Source organism: Gavia stellata, chromosome 4, assembly GCF_030936135.1.
Source record: "Gavia stellata isolate bGavSte3 chromosome 4, bGavSte3.hap2, whole genome shotgun sequence".
Classification (NCBI taxonomy): Eukaryota; Metazoa; Chordata; class Aves; order Gaviiformes; family Gaviidae; genus Gavia; species Gavia stellata.
Window position 1 is genome coordinate 37,783,255 of NC_082597.1, and position 22,605 is coordinate 37,805,859.

Sequence of the window (22,605 nt, forward strand, 5' to 3'; positions counted from 1 at the left end):
GAGAGCAGACCACGGCTGCCTCCTTCTCCGTGCCCGCGGGGCAGCAGCCGCAGCCAGAAGTCCCGGCACCGCCCGGACGCCCCGCGCCAGCAGGAGCGGGGACGGACGAGGTCGGGAGCACTGAGCTCCCAGCTCCGGGCGCCGAGCCGCCACGGACAGCTGTCTTCATGCGTTCACCGGACACCCGAGGCTGCAACGGCAATGCTCGGGGGGGGCTGTCCGGGCAGAGGCTGCTCACGGTACGGGCTGCTCTAAGCCCCTTCAGCCGGGGGCGAAGCGCAGGGCCGCGGGCGGAGGCCCCTCCCGCCCCAGCGGCCGCAGCTCCCGCCGCCGCCCCACGGCGCCCCCCGCTGGGGCCTCCGCCCGCGCCGAGCGGGATGCGGGGCGCTCGCAAGCGGCTGTGCTCCGCCTTGATCGTCGCTTACGGCCTCTTCTCCCTCTACGCGGCCTACACCGTCTTCCTCCGGCCCCGCCGCCCGGCCGCCCCCCGCCCTCCGCACCGGGAGCGCCGCGGCCCGCGAGGTGAGAGCGGCGGCAGGGCCGCTCCCAGTCGCCCGGCGGCGGGCGGGCCGGCCTGGCCGCGACCGGCGGTGCAGCCCGCGGGGCCGGGGGGCGGCGGGTTTCATGCGCGGCCGACGCGGTTTGTGCGCCTCTGCCTGCGCCAGAGGCCTCGGCGCCCCCGGCGGGGGGGAGCGGCGCCGCCTCCCCCCGTTCTTGTCCCTGGCCTGGAAAGCCCGGGCGAGGCCAGGGGCGGCACTTCGTCTCCCAGCGCCCCTGCTCGGGGGCGCCGCGGCGGGCGGGGCCCGGAGGCAGTCCCTCAGGGAGAGCGGGGCCGGGGCCGGGGCCGGCAGGCCTGCGCTGGCGGCGGCCATTTCCATGGTGCGTTGTGCGGCATCAGGCCGCGGGGGCGGCGGGAGGGTTGTCAGGTGCCGCAAAAAATTCTGAATTAAAGAAAATTCGTCAGTTTTCTAAATTTGTAAATCTGTTATTTTTATGTAAATTACGCTTTTGGGTTTCTTAGATCATGTTGCCTTGGGAAATGAAGAGTGGAATCCATGGGAAGGGGATGAGAAAAATGAACTGGTTGCTTCTCAGCAGAGATACGAAGCTAATCTTAAAATGATAAAAAATGCAAGATCTCGCCTAGAACAAACTAGTCTTAGAGTCCAGATTTGGGGCAAAGCAGCAATTGGTAAGCAAATGTAATCAATGTCTATTAATCACTTAACCTTTCTGATATAGCACTGTTCTCTGATTTTTTTTAAATTACTGAAATTTATGTATATGATTAAATAATATGGATATCTGTACATGAAGAGCATTAAGGAAGTGGTAGCTGTTACTAAAAATTACGGTAATATCAATATAAGAGTAGTTAGACTCCAGTTTCTTTGTATCAAGTCTTTCCAAGGCTGTTTTTCACATCTGTTAAAGAAATTGGTTCAAATGGCAGAGAAACAGTTATTTTTTTAATCCAGTCTAGCTTACAGTACAACAAGGACAGGCCTCTTACTTGGCTGTAACAGAATATTTATTTTTGTCACATTTACACTTCGTGAGATAAAGCATCACACGGTGAGAAGTAAGGCATTTTCTGTACTGCAGCACTACTGCCACTGATGAACTTGGAAATTCTTCTATTGTAGAAGACACCAAGTCTCTACATAAACTGGGGGCCAAGGTCCTCTCAAGCTCTTTAACTACTGCTGAAGACATATCATTGTTCTTATTTTAGCTTTTTTGAAAATGTAAAATTTCCAGCTTCAATTGAACTTTCATGTAGCATGGTAGGACACATTGGTATATTACATGGTGATGCATTCCATCACAAAAATTTGATGTGTTTCACAAAAGCTTAAGAGACCTATGCCTGTCATTAAAATGCTGATTAATATTCACTCATTTTTAAGTGGTAGGTGTACCAGAAAGAAATGCTAATGTATGCGGTAGTGTGGTGTATCTTCATCTACTGATATTTTGACAGCCAAAGAATCTTTTTAAATGCCTCGATGTGTGAAAAATTAATCTTAACTAATTCCAAGTCATATGGAATTTGTGAAGCACTGTCCATACTGTATAGGAAGATCTGACTTTTTTTTTTCCCCCAAGCTCTTATGTTGTTATGCTTTTTCATTTCCCAGAAATACTACTTCTTTTTTTACTGGGAATATAGAGTAGGCAAGATCTGTGCATTCAAATTGTCCATCATATCTTCATTTATGTAGGTCTTTACCTTTGGCAACATATTTTTGGAGGGCACCTTCAGCCAGCTGATGTGACTGCACAGTGGAGAGAAGGAAACCAAAAAGCAGGAAAAATGTATTTCAGGTACTAGTTGCATGATACTGACTTCAGTTGTGTTAACTTTAATAAATGATGCATTAGAAAGTTAAAGAACACAGGTGCATTATTTTTTCTATCTCAGAGTGGCAGTTATTTTAGTATCAATTGCAAATACTTTAATTTTGTTATGTTTTGATAACCGAGGAATATGTACACAACTTCTCGTTCAAAATTATCACAAGGGACATTTGCATTTATTCATGGAAACATACTTGATAAAAACCAGCAAATTCTAGCCCAAACATGTCGCTATTAAAAAATAGAAAACTAGGGACCTGTTTCATATGCTGTTATATGAAGATTTGTGTACTTGAAAGAAATGTGGAAAGACTTACAAATGCTGAGAGGGAGGCAGCCAGGAGACCTCAGGAGGGCGTGAAATACAACCCTGAGAAAAGTCTAAGAACTGGGGTTTGGGGCTGACAGTTGACTGAAAGAAGCTTGGAGTTGTGAGGCAAGAAGATGTCTCCTGCTATTTGGTTTCTGTTGTAATCAGGGAAGAGGGACTTCACTCATTCATTCATAAATAGGATTGTATCAGAACCATAATTTGTTTCTATTTATAACAAAAACAATCTGTGAGACCTAGCATCTGGTTAAGTACTTGATTTGCAAAGCAAAATTTTATATGTCAAGGAATATGACACTTGAAGTATTTTTGCTTTAAAAATGGATTTTGATCTGTGATCACGCATGTTTTAAAACTATTGTCAAACATGATATATTATTTAGTGAATGACATAGAACTTTTCTCTAAGGTCCTATTCAGTACCATTTTTAAGGCTTTCTGTAAAGATACAGTGAAAGATGAAGGATTTTTCATCCGTTTGGCCAGTTTGCCAGTCTGCAGTAGTAGCTCTCCTACAACATTCAGTCACTTGCACTAGGACCCATCTGTTGAAAGTTTTCTTTAAAAGCATAAATGACACGCTTAAGTGAATTTAACTTCTGAAAAATGTGTTGCTTCAGAAAGGTGTTTTTTCCTTGCACAGTAAGACAGGGGGTTCTAGTTGAAATTTGCAGGTAATGTTTGAAGTAAATATGTGATTGTGAATTAAAAGGGGTTTTGTAAGTGATCACAGAATTTTTTTTACCACTTTGAATTGTTTATCAATGTATGTGACTGTGTACATGGTACAGGCCATAGAATCTTTTCAGTAATGCCTACATCGCATTCATAAGTGATTAAAAAATGTTTTCTAGAAAGACACATAGGCTAGATTTAAATATAGCAATTATGAAAGAGTTTGTCTTACGTCTAAGGAAATAGATTAAATTACATACTTTTTTAAAAAAATAGCAGTATTCCTTGTCTGCATATATAACCTGATCCTACAAGGTTAGGGAATCAACTATGAATGATGCTACTGCATCTTGGCAGTCTCCTTGACAGAGCAATAGAGCTTTCCATTCACGGATTTGGAGAAAGAATGCAATACTTTGTTTGAATAGGGAGCAGTGCCTGTAGTGTTATCTTGGTGGGAAGACACTTTTTTGTTTCCGGAATTAAAATCTCAGAAGCTATAGAAATCAATGACATTCTACCAGATAGATTGTCTTCTTGGTGTGGACGTGAGGATTTTTTTCAAACCCTTGCATTTCATGTTTATAATATGAAAATAATTTGCTGCACTTAATGAGTCTGTCACTTGACTGATAATGGTTATTTTCTCTCTGGTGTGCCTGTTTCAGATGAATAATAACCTCTCATGGTTCCTTAGGGTGTGCATCTCTCAAAGAAAGACTTCTGTATTAGCATTTAAATATCTTGTTATGTTTAGAGGAACCAGGGATAATAGAGTCTTTATTTTAACCAATTTGGATGCTAGATCCTATAAAAATATAAAGTTTAAGTTTGGTACCAACATAACAGAGGTTAAAATTTGACAGGCTAGTAGGAACTTGTGTAAAGTATAGAAAATATGCAAATATAACTGTTATTTTAATGATTAGGATTCTGAAATTAAATAGCTGAAGTCCTACTTTTTAGTCAAATTGGAAATGTTATTTTGTATTTTTTTGTGAGGAAGAATTAGTACATGATTTTGGCTGCTCACTGCTTATAAGATTTTCTAGAATTGTTGTCATCTTTATTGTCTGGCTGAGGTAAATTATCTCCATTTGATTACTAGATGAGGTTAGAGGGAACTAGCTGAGGTGACATATTTGGAGAATATGTGCTGCTGTGCAGTTTTTTGTGGTAAGTCTAACGATTGTTAAAACTTAGAGCTCTCATGAATGTTTTTAAAGAATATCAAATCTAAAGTCACAAAAATGCCAAAATATCACTTGAACACAGTTGCATGACTAAGCCCATTTTGCATATTTATGATGGAGAATACACATATTTAATATAGATTTTGATGGAATCAAGTTTTTACCAAAGAAGTTGCCTAAAGAATACTAGAAGTATCAACTTCTGCAAGAAATGCGGGGACATTTATTTAAAAACACGGGTGGAGAAGGAACTGCATAGCTGTGGATTTTAGTGACATGTTGGCACATTCATACAAGAGCAGGGTTTAGCACTTTCCTTGGCCTGAAGCAATTCACATCCTTCTCTCCTGTCATCTAAGAGGATGTTGTAGAGCAGGGAGTGCCAAACTTTTTGTTAAGTAAGAGCATTCCTAAATTTCTGTTCCACCGAGAGTCACACCCTCTCTGTTTTTACGTTCAGTGCTGCCTTCCCCCAGTCCCTGTTAGCCCCAGTTGTTCAGCAGTTCTTCAGTCCTGTTCTCCTGTCCTCCTTATGCAAATTGCAACCATCTTGATTCATGCCAGAATGAAAGCATATTGGTCAGCAAAGTTAACTAGCAAAGATTTCTTTACCTGCTGATGGATTCTGCCAAGGATTGCTTGTGGCAATGTAGTTTCCTTAATAGCCTTTGGTGAAGCTTTTTGAAAATCCAAATACGCTATATCCACTGGATCCTATTTATCTGTATTCTTATTGACACACTCATAGATCTCCATCAGATTAGTGAGACCGGATTACTCTTTTCCAGCAGTGTTTATCCACGTATGTGATCAGTGATCATACCTTTTGATAAGGTGATCTTACTATTTATTATAGACTCTTCCAGAGAGGGAAGTCATACTTCTCTGCTCCAGAATCCTCTCAAGTTGTTTTTGTAAATGGCAGTGACACTGGCAGACCCCTTCTCATCAGGCACAGTGTCACTTCATAATGACAGCTGCATACCTTTGCCAGCAGTTCTGCAATTTTTGTATTTGGATTCCTTGAGAACTCTCAAGTGAATGGCATCCAGGTCCAAACTCTCTATTTGATTTAATACTTGCGGCATTTTACCTTGTATTTCTTGCTGAAGGGAATGAGTTAGGTGTGGCAATATTCTCTGCTATGGCTTTGTTATCCCTTCTTAAATACTTTTTAAACTGTTGTTGTCAAGTAGTCTCTCCAGTTCTGTAGTTGACTTTTTGGTATTTTTTTTATATATTTTTGTTTTCCTATATTAAAAGAACCTTTACCTACCAGCTAGAACATCCTTTTACAAGGTACTTTTCAAATTACTTTTTAGCCTTAATTTTCTGTTTGCATTTTGTCAGCAGTATTTTATGAGCATTGCTGTCCTCCTTGTTAGGGCAAGTTTTTTCATTGTTTTCAGTGCTGACCATTGCCCTTTGACAGCCTCCCTAACTTTTCTATGAAGCCATGTGGATTTGGCAGGGGAGTGTGGGGGTTGTGTTGTTTCTTTTCGGATTGATGCACACAGTGTGCCTGGGCTTCTTATACAGTGTTTTTGAACAACCTACTAGCTGCTTGCAAGCTTCTTGTTATTTGGGCTACTCCTTTCAGAGTTCTTTTCTTTATTGTCTCATTTTTAAATATTTTTTATTGCATATAGAGCATCTGTATGCTGGATGTATTTGGTATGTTCTCTCCTGCTACAGTGTTAATCATATTGCTACTGCAGAGTAGCTGTCTGACTGACACCTTTGGAATTAGGTCTTGAAGACCCAGTCTGGAATAGCATCTTTTTGTATGGGTTCTAAGACTAGTAAGGAAAAACAAGGACTTTATAGGAAGCAAGTCATTTATTGAGTCCAAAAATGTAATCTCCACATACCATCCTGATGAGGCATTGATCTAGCCTACATGTGAGTAGTGAAAATCTCTTAGTACTACTGTCTTAATTTTGCAGCTTCTGTAATCTCCTTTACGTTTCCCAATCTCTATTGTATTTGGACTGGGAGTTAATAGTACAACCTTAGCACTGTATTTTTATTATTCAGGTATGGGATTTCCATAGTATTTCTCTTTTCCTCACTGTAGTTTTATGCTGTTAAACTTTCATACACACAGGTCATTGCTTCCCCACCTGTACATCCTGTTATTCCTCTGAAGTTGATAGTCTTGCAGCACTGTGTCCATAGAGAAAACCCTCTTTCCCCAGGTCTCTTTTTACAAGGTGATCATTGGATCAACTACATACCCTGTTCACTATTTTAGGCATTCTGATGCTCAACGTGTTCTTTCTTACGAATCCCAGTGATCTTTTCTCATTGTCTGTTAAACTTTGGATTTAAGTGTTGACCTGATTTACATTCAGTCTATTGAAAGTCTTGATTCCAAATCACGAGTCTCGTGAATCTTGGCTCCAAAATATGCTACTCCCAACCAGCAGCATGTCAACTTAACTCAGGTTTAGAATATGCTTGCCTAATGTCAGTCTGCTTCAGATACCCTCACTGGAGTACTTTTTACAGCTTTTGCTGTGAATTTTCTTTTCCTCATGAGGCACACTTGAGCCAAAACTAGCTGTCAATCTCAGCACTTCATGAGTTAAAACTCATGCTCATTCTGAAATAAAGTTTAGCTGGTAGCTGAAAAACTGTAGTAATGCAGAAGACCTAGAAAACTAACATTTCATTGACTCCTGAAAAAAAAAGAATGCTAGCTTTTTTTCCCTCCACTCTTTCCCAAGCTGTGTAATCACTAATCCTTTGGGTTCAGTCAATAGTCTGTTAACACAGCAATTAAGTGGAGAACAGGAGCTGGTAAACACTGGTTTGCTTCACTGCAGTTCATAAATGGCTGTTGTCAGATACTTGTAAATGATCGGTGATGTAATGATTTTGCTACATGATTGAAATTCCTCTGTTAAATACATTGTGCAGGATCTAGAAATGCAATTTTCTACCTAAAATGTTTCTGCTAACTAGCTTGTATCAAAGCCTGAAGTTTGACCTGGGTCACACAAGCAACTTAAGCTTACATTTAGATACCTGCCTCTTGTGTTACAGATTCTACTCAGTATCAGATGACAGAGTCTTTTTTTTGCCTAACCTTAACTTAGCCAAAATTACACAGAAAAGTAGTATGCCAGACCAGCCAGTTGTCCCTCATAATGACACCTGGTTTAGTATACTCTTACAGATTTTTGGGAGCGCCTCTCTCTTGTTCTAATACTGTATTCATTCGTTATTACTGGAATGAGTAAAAATTTTAACCTTTAGTGAACATCAAAGGACATCCTTCTTTTAAAGTTGATTGATTTACCCCCATTTTGATGTTTGAATATGGTAGTAGTTCTGATTTGTTGACAAAATACGTTACTTTCATTTAAGTCTAAATCGCCTTCTTTTTCCTGAATAAAGATGAGGGCAGCTTTATTCCTGTGTTATAGCTGTAGATATTAACAACAGAAATGGTTGCAATTGCACAGTTACTTTGCAGTACATTGCATTTACTTTCTCGAAGCAAAAAAAAAATCTCTGGAGTACAGACTGTGTAGTAAGGGTGTTTAGAGGATTAAGGTCAATAATTTGTCTTAAGGGTGTTTACTGTTTGTATTTTGGTTTTCACAGCTTCATCACTGGTCCATCTGTAGTTCCTGGATACTTCTCAGTTGAAGCTGAAATAATTGTGCTAGTTCTGAATGGAAGAGAAAAAGCAAAGATCACTTACGCCACTCAGTGGTTGCATTACACACAAATGTTAATTCAGACTCACAAAATACAGCATGTAGCAGTTGTGCTGCTTGGAAATGAGCAGTGCAACAATGAATGGATTCAACCATACCTGAAAAGACATGGAGGATTTGTAAATCTACTCTTTGTTACATATGACTATGCGTTGGTAAACGAAGAAGATATTTTCCAGTGGCCTTTAGGAGTAGCTACGTAAGTGCTATAGACACAAATTACAATTGAAACTTAATTGTCATGCAAGTAAATTGTAGAACATGATCCTATTAATGATTTTCTAAATCAAGTGTTCGAATTTTTGGAAATTGCATTTAGCAGTAAAATGGTAACAGAGGAAAAGAATGCTAGGATTTAGGGAGCTTTAAAAAAATTAACCTGTGTCTGGTGGGGTTTTGTGTTTTTTTTTCTTCAGTAGATTTGCTCTTGAGATTTATCGTAACTGCTGGTGTAATATGGATCAGTGACATGGGAATTTAAAAGATATTTATGTAATTAGGTTCCAGCTACTGCTTGTTTAGGAAAGGAAAGGAATGGTACTGGTGGTACTTTTTTTTAACCGCTGTTGTGGCTCTCAAAAGGAAATTGTATGCTTCACGTTTGGAATTACTATACTACAGTATCACAGTAATATAGTCTGGCTTAACTGCTTACTCACAAAAACGTTATTGTTATACTTACTGCTCAAACTATTGATGTGGAGTAGATAGAGGTTTGGTTCAGTTAGATGTATTTTTTTCCAGCTTACTCCTTATTAACAGACTTAATGGTGTTTTAGCTATTTGTCGTGGTAATACAAGATGAAAAGAATACAGAATTATTTTTGTATCTTGTGTTGAATTTGAATTCAATATCCTGTATTCAGCCAGTTGGCAAACTGTGTAGAGTTTTTATACATAGCTTGAACTTGCTCACAGTGTCATTGAAATACACTAAATCTGTGTTCTTGATGGTGTCAGAGAATTGATGGCATTGGAAGTTCCTAAGCAAAAAGAAATTGAGTTTTGAGATGCCAAGATTAAGGTGACAGATAACAGAAAGCAACAACAGTTACAACAGTAAACCAGGGTACAAAGCTGGGTGGAGAAAGATAGGTCAGGTATCAGAATGGGGTTTTGCAGCCCTCGCGCACCAACAGTTGTAAAAACTGTGGTTAAAGGTATGCAAATGTGCCAGATTTTCCCAGTGAAGAGGGAAAGTAAAGGTGTGGAATCCTGCAAAAATATTTGGCATTAAGAAAAAATGGTTTCCTGAAAGTAAATTGATGCTAATCACATAGAAGAACTAGGAAAGGACTGTTCCATCAAAATTTGGGAAGATGAAGAAAATTAGTACGTCTTCAGAGAGCCATTAATAGCAATGAAGAAATCATTGTGAAATAAAGTAGAGACTGCCTTTGAAACCAGGAAAGAATTGGGATCAGGGTATAGTTTTTCTTACAAAAAAAGAAACAACAGGGAAGTAGAACAATGATCCATCAAAAATAATAACATTGGAAGGAATATCTTTCTTAATTTGAGAATGCAAAGGAGCAGAAACTTCTTTCACATTCTTCTGTTCCAGAAGAAATACTAACTTTATGTAATGAAAAAAGTTATTGCTTCAGCTGAAGCAGTGTTTCGCTAGTTGTCATGCTGACCAAAATAAGTGATGTAAGATTTGAGGAATCATTCAAAAAAAGAAAAATGCCTGATGTGGTGAAAACATGTGTAAAAGAATGGCATACAGTTTACATTGGATCCCAGGACTTTGCATTGGTTTTGTTGAGTCCAAAAAGACAAGTTAAATAGCTTGTATTACTTGCTATGTATAGCTTGTATAACAAGCTATTTAGTAGCGAAAAGATTAGATTAATGAAGACCACACAGATCAAAGTGACATTTTCCTTTGAGAGGTTATCAGTTGTATTTTCGGTTGATGAGCATGCCCAGAGATTAAGGTAGCTGAGACTTAAACTCCATAGTTACCATTAACCTGGCCACTTCAGTCAAAACTAGTGGTTGCGTTAAGAACAGCTGCTTTTGAAAAAGCATTTTTCTCAAGGACATTCTGTAACATGCACACATAGTGTGCAACATGATGTCGAAAGACGACATAAGTATTCTCAAATGTCTCTGAAAAGAGTGGTAGGGACAAAGGGAATGAAGAAAATATTTTCAGGACGGGACTTGCACTGGTTTGCTTGGGGGTCTGTCTGTGGTTATAGATGTGGATTGGCAACAAATAGGCGGTTTTACTCTAAGAATCTGCTGCAGGAAAGATGAAATGGTGCAAAATGTTTTTTCTTTGACATAAAACTTACCATTATCTAATGTATACATTGTTTTTACAGCTACAGAAATTTTCCAGTTGTAGAACCCAGCTGGTCAATGCTACATGATCCAAGATCATATCTATGTAATTTCTTAGGAACAGTTTATAAGAACTCTTCTAGGGAAACCCTGATGGAAATTCTGAAGCAGGATGGGCTTGATAAACTTTGCTGGATTGCAGCCAGAGAACAGTAAGAGTTTGATTTACTTTGTGAAAATATTCAGACTTTTTTTGCCTAGCACATTATTACCCATCCTTTTCTGAGTGTTAAAAAATAGTACAAATAAAAGTAACCAGTCATCATTAAATGAGAGAATATTGCCAGAACTCTTAATATAGGTCTTCATACCGTAATGGCCTTTCTGTTGCTATATTTTATGTAAAGCATATTTTTAAATACATAGAAAAATCTCATATGTATACTACATATAAAGGCCGTCTCTTTTTACTTGTATACATTTGATTATGGTGGGAGAAGAAATGTTTGTCTTCCACCTTGTGTGTATTAATGTCTTACGAGAAGAAAAAGACAGCTGTATTTTGATGTGTTCCATGGCTCTCTTTTATTTCAAGTAGGTAGAACAGATCTTTTGACTAACAGGAACCGGGGTTCTGATTGTATTTCTTAATTTTGCCAAGCAACACCTGTGAAGTGTTTGATAGCAGGCACAGCAGTGCTTAGGAAGACCTCAGCTACCCTGATGAAGAATCTCAGGAGATGGATTGTATCTGTGACATAAACTCTTATCTCACAGACGTTCTGAGGCACTTCAGGCAGATAGATTCAGGTTAACGGATTGCTTTACATCCTACCTTTTGAAGAGCAAACCTCTACTGATTTAAAGTATTTGAGGCCAAAAAAATTCATTAAAAAGTCCATCGAGTGTCTCCCTGTATGTCTATTTCTGAACTCTGCTGTGAAGTAAATTGACATATGTGTCATGCAAGTCATGCAGAAGATTTAAAATGGCGTTTCAATTTGCCTCTTACACTTCTAAGTATTAATAATTTCCTAAAAGGAAATATGTAAAAGTGTTACAATCTATTTTTAACAGTGACATTTTCAATAGATTTTTAGAAGTCTCTTTAACAATAGTTAAGACTAAAAGTAAAAGCCTATTCATTGTGTGTGTCATTTAAAATTTTTACATTGGCAGCATTTTCAGTTTTATAAATAATTTAAATGAAACCATATCTCTGTTTTTGTCATTGCAGTGCCTGTGGCAAAAATGTTAATTTTCAACCCCTTTACTTTCCTAGGTGGCAGCCTCAAGAAACAAACGAAAGTTTCAAAAACTATCAAGATGCCTTGCTGCAGAGTGATTTGACGTTGTGCCCAGTGGGAATAAATACAGAATGCTATAGAATTTATGAAGCTTGTTCATATGGATCGCTGCCTGTTGTAGAAGATGTAATGACACTGGGTGATTGCGGAAATTCATCAATGTACCACAGTGCTCCATTACAATTATTAAAAACCATGGGGGCTCCATTTATCTTTATTAAAAACTGGGAAGAGCTGCCTGCTCTTCTAGAGAAAGAAAAAAAAATAAGCTTACAAGAAAAGATTCAAAGGAGAAAAAGGCTTTTAGAATGGTATCAAAACTTCAAAGCATGGATGAGACAGAAATTCGTTAATACTTTGGAAAATTCATTTTTGCCCAGTGATAAAGGATAAATTGTCCCTTTTGAAAATCTAGAATAGATTGAAAGCTTAATTTCCATTAACCTTCCAAGGAACCTTTTATACAAAAGAAATCTCACAGGCCACATGCATTCCTTTTGAAGTGAACAGAATTGTGCTGGCTTGGCCGAGAGCTGTGTTTGGCCCTCCATCCTTAACAATTTTCAGAGAGGTTGCTGATTTAGCAGGATGGTAGTCTGTAAGGATGACAATCATTTTATTACTATTTTTACAATTTCCATGTTGGTGTGTGACCTGGTAAATTTTTTTTAGGAGAATATCTTTGAGCATGTGAACTTGTTAAATCCAACATGAGTACAACAGTTGTGTTTGAAGAAAAGAGAAGAATGAAAGCTGTGTGGTACAGAGTTATTTATTATGTAGACTAAAGAAGAAAAGTATGATTATAGCAAAATTGCCAGGTTTAGCACGATCATTAAGATATATCCTGGTAAGTGCTTATTTTGAAAATGTGAACTGTTTAATTGATTGACATTTCATTTCCAAGAAAGTGGCCATAAAGCTAATTAAACACTGCGGAATAAAAATGTGTATTTCAAGGTAAAAATAGAGAACTCTTTCTTAGAACTATTTCATAGCAATATATTTCCCCTTTAATTTCAGGTATCAAAATTGCCTTCTTTAATTTCCATTTAGTCTTGGGACATAACCTTTCTGAAGTTCTGCTGCGGGAGCATTCATTACCTGCAGTTACAGCTGCGCATTCTGAACACCAGGCCTTAAAAACATGAATTTGCTTGTAGCTTATCTGATTTCTCAAAATCTGCTGAAACTTGTCAGCTCCAAAAGATGACAGAAGTATAACATTGCATGTTTATGATACTACATGTACAACAAAACAGTTTCAACGTTTTTTGTTAAATGTAGCCAAAGGGATCTGTTACTGTTCTTGTACATCAGAAATGAGCCTGTGCTGTTATCTTCAGTGTGTTTGGCTGAGCAGTGTTACTGCATACACAACATTGGCATACTGAAGGTGGTGTAATAGCCAGTTTTCTGTCTTTAAATATCAGCATGCCATATGGGCTCATTCTCATGCAGGAATTCAAAAGCCAGTGCAACTGTACTGCTCAGTAATATTCATTTGTGTAACGATACTATCTAGTTCTGCAATATGTATCATACAAGAGCGCTTCTGTGGTTTTTTCTGTTTTCTTGCATCCCTTCTGTGTATTAAAAAAAAACAAACCCAAAACATAAAAACACTGGGGTTTAGTTTGCTAACAGTGGATGATACTCACGGTGGCTGCTTTAGATCTGGTGTAAGGTGTGTTTCAGAACACCTGGATTTTTAGGAGCTTGCATTCTATATGCTTAGCAGATGCTCTCAGAAGACAAATAATCTAAATCCAAGTAATCTGAATTGTATGTCTAACATGAATTTCTTATAACTATCCACCCATTTTATCTGAGGCATCATGCTGTTGTAATACAGTGCAAACGTACTCCATGCAGAGACTGGAAATAGCTATCACAATTCAGCACTGAGCTGATGAGCCCTGCTTAGAGGTGGACCTTGTTAGACCAAATTTACCATGTATTTCCATACTGAGGATCTGAGGTAGGCATCTGCACAATAGTACACAGTACTTAGAGGGTTAGAGGAAGCTTGAGTTATCTGCAATAGTGTAGTGTCATTACAGTAATTTCCATCTAGTAGAATCTTTTTCTACACAAGCTACAAAACTGCAGAGCAATGATCTAGAGCAGCGTTTTTCAACGTGTAGTCAGCAGATCCCTCAGCACTCCTGCAGAATTTCAAGGAACTGCAAAAAACAGCTAAGAGAGAGAAGTCTTTACCAGTCAGCCTAGATTCTTATAAAAAAGGCTGCAGCTCCGAAAAAATTTTAATGGTATGCAAGTCGAAGCCTGAAAAACAGTTCAGTGTGTTACTTGGTCATCAAGTAGAAGAAACGTGCTGCTATTCTTGTATATATTTCTAAGTAAACGTGAGTTTATTTCCAAACTCGGGGCAATTATATCTTAAGGGAGACAAAGACATGCCAAAGTTTTATCAGAAGTTCACGTTGCAGCTGCTTGCCTAATCTTGGAGTTTAAAGGGAAGTAATTTGCATTTTATCTATATTTAACCAATTCTTGACACTTCAAATTCACCTGCTTCAGTCCAACAGGAATTAGCGCTAGAAGTTTTCTATTGTGTTCTGTTTCCATTCTTTGCTAATCAAGCAAAGAGAGCAAAACATCTTGAAGCCAAGGGAGGATTCCTAACACATTAGGCAGGTTGCTAGTATTTTAATTCTTTCCTTATTCCACTGTCCAACTTGTGGGAGAGATTGTAGTTCTCCAGTTTTACTTCCTAATCTTTTCTCATTTCGAAAAATTGACAACTCCATGCCCTATTTGGATCCAGAGATGAGCAAGACAACAAAAGGGAACTTGGCAAAAAAAGGATGAGACTGAGGGAAGAAAGATGGTGAGAGGTGCAAGAAATCAGAGAGGAGGTCTTACCAGTGGCAGAGGAAACTGCTTTAAAAGGAGGGAAGCAGTTTAGCCGCTGGCGAAAAAGATAGTTTATCCCCTGCATGACACGTCCAAGCGGGAGTAGATAGTATCTACTGTCAGAAGATGAAGAATCCGTTCAGTTGTTTAATACTGAGAGGAGAATGGATGCACTGTTTTTGCAGTTAGCCCTCTGGTTTGAGACTGTGATGGTGAAGTATGGCTCTCCAGAGCACAAAACAAGGACTTGAGGCCTCTTATAACCGCACATGCTGTCTCCATCGGAGAGGGAATTCCGCACAGAACTAAGCCTGTCTTGAGTGAAGAATGCCAATTGTAACATCCTATGTTACACAGATTGCTAATTATGCTGTATTTTGCATCATACTTAGATTTGTATGCAGAATATATAACTCTACCAGTTTCATTATCAGAGGTATTTCCTGCTGATGAAGACTTCACAAATTAAGCTGGATTGCCTTGCTGTAAGAAGAAACAGATCCCGCTTTTCACAATTCAGTGTACCTCTGTCTCTCCTACATAATTCTAAACCCATTAAGAGTGGCTGTGAACACTGTTTCAAAGATCAGCTTCTAGAGAGCAGTATGTTTCCAAAGAAACGTAACCAGTCTTTATAACTGTTGGTAATCCTGTAGGTAAGGAAGTGGCTTGCAAAGGATCCGGCTGCTGATTGCTTACCATTCTTGGACATTTAAGTTGTGATAGTGTATTGCAATAGTTAGGTTTTCCGGTACTTTTAGATACCGTCTTTCAATGACTGAAACTTACACAAGGAGTGATACAACTAAGAGTTTTGTAGAAGCCTTTCTCACAGTGTATTATGAATTAGGATTGCTATGTGCTGGAATCACCAGTTGCTCTCTTGGCTTGCTGCCCTCACCAAAACACTTGCAAAACCACAGAAATAAAATCCTGTTACTTCTTGGCAAACCTTGCATGTTAGTAATAACCTCTAAGAGCTGGGCAAACCCAGAAGCAGCTTCTATGCTATAGACTCCTAAAATATTTCCAGGAATTCTTCCTACTGGGATGGGAGAAATGAATGATGAAGAAGATTATGCTTATTTTGGCATGTTCGTAAAGACTGATGTTGGGAGAGACAAAAGTATTTCAAATGCAGTTCCAACCATGCCCTAAGAAACTGTTGCTTCCAGGGAAATTGCTGCCGTAAGGCATGTTGGGACTGCCCTTTTCCAGTCTATGTAGTACTGTGAATCCTGCACAAAGGGTTTGATGAATTAGCCAAAAAAAAAAGCTGACCTGATAAAAATGTGTCTGAAAGGATGACATACAGTTTACATTGGATCCTGGGACTTTGTGTTGGGTTTTTTTGTTGTTTTTTTTTTTTTCCTTTCTGAGTCCACAAAGACAAGTTAAATAGTTTGTAGAATAAGCCCTTCTGGGACCATTCCAAAGTGATGCTATAAAAACCATGCTGTGCAGCGAAAGTGACAGTGGTTCTAAACTCTTCTTCTCATCCCAGCAGCTTATGCAGTTACGGAGAATAGATTTCTTACTAATCACTAGTCCATAAATCATGACGGATAATCCTCTTGATAGGGAAACAGCTTGCAAAAGGTCACGTTACTGATTGACACTTAAACTCTTTGGGTGGGTCAAACTCCAGGATTTCTTCAGTGTCTCCTGAACAATAAAAACCAGTAAATGGGTATGTATTTTTATCCTGCCAATATAAATACTTCTCACATCTTTATTACTAATCTGAGCATGGAGGACTGCATTGAGTCTTAAAAATCTCTCCATGTGACTCTAGTTTTAAAGAACGTAAAAGCTGAAAAGGCCCTAGAGGTGAAATCCGAGGGCCAAGAGGAGTGCTGATCAGAAAAAGATTAATGCCTATGTACATTTTTGATGTATTTCATTCAAAATGTTTAAGAGAAAGCACATCTGAGAACTGGAACTACACAGAAGTGAAACGGTGAGACAAAGAGTTTCAAAACAGTCTATGTAACGTTAGTACCCTAGTGTCTGGTGTTTCAGTGTGGCTAGTATTTTAAAGTGTCTCTGGTTCAAGATCCCACAAAGAAGCCCCAGTCTTCAGAGGAAACTGCTACACGTTTGAAAACCAAGAACCTTCTAAGATTTCTCTAGTTCAGTACGCAAAAGCCACTGTCCAGTTTTGAGAGGCTGGCCACACAGCCAGGTATATGTACAGTTAACATCTCTTGTTTCCTAATTGTGTTGAGTGCCCTGGCAGCACATGCTTTGCTATTCGTATTTTCTTTTCTGAACACCTTGGGACCTGAGTGCAACTCAGTGAGCACTGCTATTGTAGAATACAAAATGTTTATGATCCATAGTCCCACAACACAGATGTGTTTTGTCAAGCATGCCATGAAATAACATGACTCATCCTCTCAGCCAGACTTACACCAGCTTAATCATAGAAGGATAGTTTTAGGTAAGTATCCTCAAATTGCTTCCTGATTGGTATTCTGCACAGTCCCATCTGACAATGCAAAATTTCTGTTTTTCAGGTAACAGCGTTCCCCACTCCTATGGTCTTCATTTTTTTCATCTTCAGGAATATATCATTTGTAGCTTGGGCTGCATTTTTAAAACAGAACAGAGCTAAAGCATTATAGACAGTTTCCATTAAATGTGTGTTTTCAGAAGATACAAGATGCAAAACAAATGCATCAAACAGAAATGAGTCATTCACTAAGATCCAGATGAAGACACAGCCCATTGAAAGACAGCAAGTTGTGCAGGTGGCCACAAATAAAGAAAAATGAAGCTCTGAATGACTGAAATTAGCCTGATTCTTTCGGATGAAGTTATTCAAACAGCATAAATCTGTTAAATGTCATATTTTGAAGTTTGGTATATCAAAGGAGTTTTGTTCAGGTCCCAAAATGTAAGGTTTCTACAGAAGTGATTTATTTATTTTCACGTTTTTCCCTCTGCAATGGCATTATTTTCTGAAGAGTAAGGGTAGTCCCTGGCTATGAGCAGAGATCCACCTTAAGTAGTATTTACATAGAAGATGCTGAAACGTCTTCCTCTGTGGCTGCTTATTTACTACTTTTTAGTATTTGACAACCTTTGTCAGCAATGAGGCTACCACGGTGCTAGATGCTAACACACAAAATACTCTGGGACATGAGATGCCTGGGTTCAAGCCTTTGGTCCAGCTTGGGCAGAGCAGGGACACAGCCACCACCACTGCCCAGCTGCTGTTTTCAGAAACATGACCACAGGGAAGGTCTGTGTTGAATGTCTTTGCTCCTACTTTTGACTGGGGAGGAAAAAAAAAAAATTTCCTTTGTGATGGTGGAAAGCTGGGAATAATAAATCTTGAAATTTTGTATAAGACAAGAAAACAGTTCTATGCTATAGAAGACAGAGTAAACCATCTCTCTCTGAAGAAACTCAAATGACACAAAGATAATTTCTGACAGGCTTTAGCACAAAACCTGATTATTTTTCTCTTCTCTTTCACTTCTGTTTTCTCTTTCTCATACTAACCATTCTGTGATTCTGTAACCATGTTTTCTGTTGAATTTCATCAAAATCACACTATGCTAGAATCAATTAAACTATTTGAACAGTAAAATCTACCCTGTAATGGTGGAATGTAGCAGCAATGGTTGGACCTTGCTTGATGTTAAGGAGTTTACAGGAGAAGCAATGCTCCAAGATGAATTTGAAGATTAATGTTTAGGACAGGATTGTATTGTTATTTAACAACCTTTTATTCATCAAAATGTGTGAAACTATGCATCTATTAGGAAAGGTGCTGTTTCACTGAAATTTAGGCTATTATAATAGTCCTGAGCAAATTTAGTAACTGAACTAAACTTCAAGATAAAATACTTAGTAGATTTTGATAGCCTTATTACTTTGTTTGCTAGTAACATAAATTAGGCAATTGCTACTTCAGGTGTAGCACAAAAATTTTCTTATATCCCTAGGCAAAAATAATTGTATCAGAAACTATGTAATTTTTTTAACAATATTCTGTTGTCTCCTACCATTGGGTATGTGGAAAGTAGGTAGTTTGACTTCGGGAGAGTTTCTCTTAATCTCCACAAGCACAGCGCAGTGGACTTTAGTTCATGGATTCTCTTTCTGAATACAGATCTCCATATTCATTCTCTCTCAATATGGAAATGGAGAATTAAGGACAGCTCTGTTTCCCTAAGGGGAAATGGAATGTACTGATTAATTGCTCTAGGAATTTAAAGGGTGCTTCACATTTCCTTCAAATGCTAGCATAGATTTAAGGCAGCCAGCCAGTGATGTGTGCTCTCTGGTATGCAGTCTTTAATTGCATGTTCCTTATTGCTGGAGGGTTCAGTTTATTCATTTAATAGTGATTTATCAATCCCTTGTCAATGCAACCCTTTGCTGATGATTGTAGGGTACCATGATTGTTTTACAGCAAAAACTAAGTAGTCTCACTAATGCTAAAACTGAAGACAACATACCATCTGATGAGTATACAAGCAGGAATCTGGAAGTTATGCCATGTTGTACCAATTTTCCTTCCTTCCCCTGTCTAATCAGACTCTGATTGTTTCTTCTTGTATGTCTCTTTTCTCTGCTTCTTTCTCCCTGTGCGCTGATTTTACCCAGCTGACCCTCTTTTCACATTGTTATTTTCAGATTATAGCAAATTGCTTTCTATCTGGTAGGGGTATAATTTCCTTGTCCCCATGGAGAATTTGTACCAAGTACCCGATCTCAGTGTGGATGTAATTAGGCTTTTGCTGAACTTCTGCTTTAGCAAAGCGCTTGCTGTTACACAGCATGCTGCCAAAATAAATATCTCTCTGTAGGATATTACGTCATCTGAGTGCTTGTTTCTTAAACATTTATAGTCTGCTGTTTAAGATTTTTGACTGTATTAAAAGTTCAGTGAAAAGGATTATGTTTGCAGGAGCAGAAAAGACGACTAACTTCAAACATCTCTGCTTTCCATTTTACAGCAAGGAATGCTCTTCATTCCCTGAATGAAACTTCACATGCAACTATAGATACCTGAACACAGCTTATGGTGTTTGACACCAAAGTCTTAGACATTGCCTCATGACTTTTGCGATCGGAATTCAGTTCTTCACAACATAAGTTACCAAGGGCCAAATCCTCCAGAGGATATTCACATCCAGTGTAAGACCTTGGGCAGGTCAGTTCTGTTTAGATTAACTGTCCAAAGGACCAATCCCTTGAACTACTGCTAGACAGCCTGTGGTGCTGGGCCTGCTGGTGAGCTGTGGAACACCACAAAAGGGTCCTTAAAACTGTTGCTTTTTTTGTTTCTCAATTGCAAAAGCACATTCCCCACATGCAGATAAATAAAGTTCCCCCCGCTGCCAGTGTTTGTGGTGAAACAAGATCTCTTTGTTTGCTACTGATTTTCAGTAAAGCATTTAAAACACGAAATACAACTTTGTTAAAAAAATTATCTATGTGGTAAGTATTTTACTATTATTTCCTCCATCATCAAAGAGCAGCATGATGTAAGGTGGAGGCTAGGCTCTCCCCCCGCCCCCCAGCTATTGAGTGCTCCCTTGGTTTAAAACCTGCTGGTTACTCCAGAGCTCCCACACTCTCAGCAGTGGAAACCCCTCTACTTCTGCACCTCCACATGCCCCTGAGTTCCCTGGTCTGGTCAGGGCTGAACGACTCCACGCTTATCTCCAGCCAAATGTCGCTCCTCGGACTATGCATTCTCATGTTCCTTTCCCTCGGGGCCCATGACACATACCCACAGCGTGCCTAATGCACACCTCCTGGGTTGGATTCTTCAAAAAGGAAAGGCAACTGGTTTTGCTCAGAAAGCAGCACCTCAGAAGGAGGGGATTATGCCTGTTCTTTCATGTCACTGTTTGGGCGTGAGAGCACTTCCCCAAGATGTGTGAGAATTGGGCTCAGTTCCCTTCTCCACCTGTGAAAACTTGAACCCACATGTTCCAGCTCCCAGAATGAAAAAATGCAGTAAGTGTCAGCATAGAGTGGAGTTGGCCTTTCTCCATTTAAAGTCATCCCACTCTTCACAAAACGTTCCCGTATTCACTGGGACAGCGAATATGCGTGTATTGGTTATGGCATCCACCTAGAGGACAGGCATCCCAAGTTCCTGTCTCTGTTCCAGATGTTCATGTATTTCACATGGGATAATCATTCGATAAAACACCAGTTTCACATCACTTGTTGCAACCCCCCTTCCTTGTAAGGCAACTCACTTTTGTAGGGACTTGGCTGCATAACTCAGCACGAGGGACTTCACTGCAGAGATGACACACCTAAGTTGAACACTGCACCACTGAGCATAACCCCACTTCAGTGTCCTGGCCAAACCCAGCCCAGCACACCTCCGTGCCTCTGGTCCAGTATGAATGAGAGATGCTACACCTATATAGCATAAACCAGTGCAGGTCTATAAGTCTACACCTGAAAGCTGTAATGCTACATCCCTCATGCATCCAAATGTGGTGGTACGTCCACAAGCCTCTCTGAGGGGCCCACGAGGAGCAGCAGCACAATGTCCACAGCAGTCTCCCAGCTAGCATGGTTGCCACTGACTCCTGTTCTTGCTACACACCCGCAGTGGCAATATTAATGTGGAATCACCTTAAATAATGTTAATAAAAATTAGCTTATAAATATTCTAGAAAGAAACAGAGCAGAAGAAGTACTGTACCTAAATAGCAACTCAACAGCCTGAGTTTAGCTCTGGCTCCACAACCCTCTCTCTGCCAGTTTCCCTATTTGTAGAATAGCGGTATCTCTCCCACTTCCCATGGATGCAGCTGTTGTGAAGCTGTACTGATCTGCTGGTGTTTGGTCAGTAGGCTGATGATTCAGATTGTTGTACAAATCTGTATATGCAATCCTTGTGCTGGACAACTATACGTTTTTAAATTTGGGGAGTTTGAGGGTGCCTTGCTATCAGTATCCCAGCAACTCCTACTCTTGGTTTGTATTTTCTGACTGTGATTTTATATATGGTTTACAAATGCATTAAAAATAATTTTTCTTAAACAGAGCTGATGACTGGACATAGTACTTCCCTGTTTAATACTTAAATCAAGCACTTAACCTGCTTCTGGGCCTATAATCAACAAGACATTTCTGCTGCATATAGCGACTACCAATCTCCCCCTTTTCTTTTTGGTTATTGTTTGAACCTCCTTCAAGCAACATTAAATTGTTTTCTCAAAGGATCATAGCTTTTCCCTGTTGAATTCACAACCGACCAGTAACACCGTATTCTCCGGTGTCTTGATTGCTCTGATCTTTCATTAGAGGTGGCTCTTCTCCTTCAGGGCTTTAGCTAATTTTGATTCCTCAGACTGCAAAGTCATACAGTGTAGTCACCCCGCTAAAGACTACTCATGACCATCGCTATCCTGCTGCTACAAAGAGAAGTAACAGACGATACTGAAGGGAGCCACTATTTTGTTATGATCCAGAGTCTTGGAATCACCCTACATCGCTTCGATATACCTAATCTCAGTATGAGAAGTATAAATCTTTCAAAAACTTTTGTTAACAATTTCTCAGCTGCTTAATATAGCAAGCATAATGTAACGTTCACAGGAAGGGTGTGTTAGACTGCAAAATGCAAACAGCTGACTTGCAACAGTTCAGGAGGCAGAAAAGAGAGAGAGACAAATACACTCATTGTATATTTTATGAACTTGCAGCAACACTTGATAAAGAAATATTCAAGTTGCTAAGAAACAAATACCACTACACCAAAATAAATATGAAGTTTTCACCTTTATGTTTTCTCATTTGTCACCCACAATCAAATAGCAGTCTGAGTTTTGGTGACCTTATTGGTAGTG

The 22,605-nt window shown here is 39.3% G+C and overlaps 1 protein-coding gene across 7 annotated transcripts; it reads left to right on the forward strand.

The window, feature by feature from the left end:
* Positions 1-223: 223 nt before the first annotated feature.
* Positions 224-13,208, forward strand: RXYLT1 (ribitol xylosyltransferase 1). Of its 7 annotated transcripts, XM_059816833.1 has the most exons (7): positions 378-517; positions 770-801; positions 1,022-1,192; positions 2,226-2,328; positions 8,173-8,487; positions 10,622-10,792; positions 11,863-13,208. In XM_059816833.1, exons 1-7 carry the CDS (start codon positions 378-380, stop codon positions 12,278-12,280), a joined length of 1,350 nt encoding a protein of 449 aa, XP_059672816.1. In that variant the 3' UTR covers positions 12,281-13,208. The 7 variants fall into 7 exon arrangements, with proteins under 7 accessions (XP_059672821.1, XP_059672816.1, XP_059672815.1 ...); XM_059816838.1 differs by lacking the exons at positions 378-517; positions 770-801 and adding an exon at positions 224-239; XM_059816832.1 differs by lacking the exon at positions 770-801 and having other exon boundaries at positions 378-531.
* Positions 13,209-22,605: the final 9,397 nt, after the last annotated feature.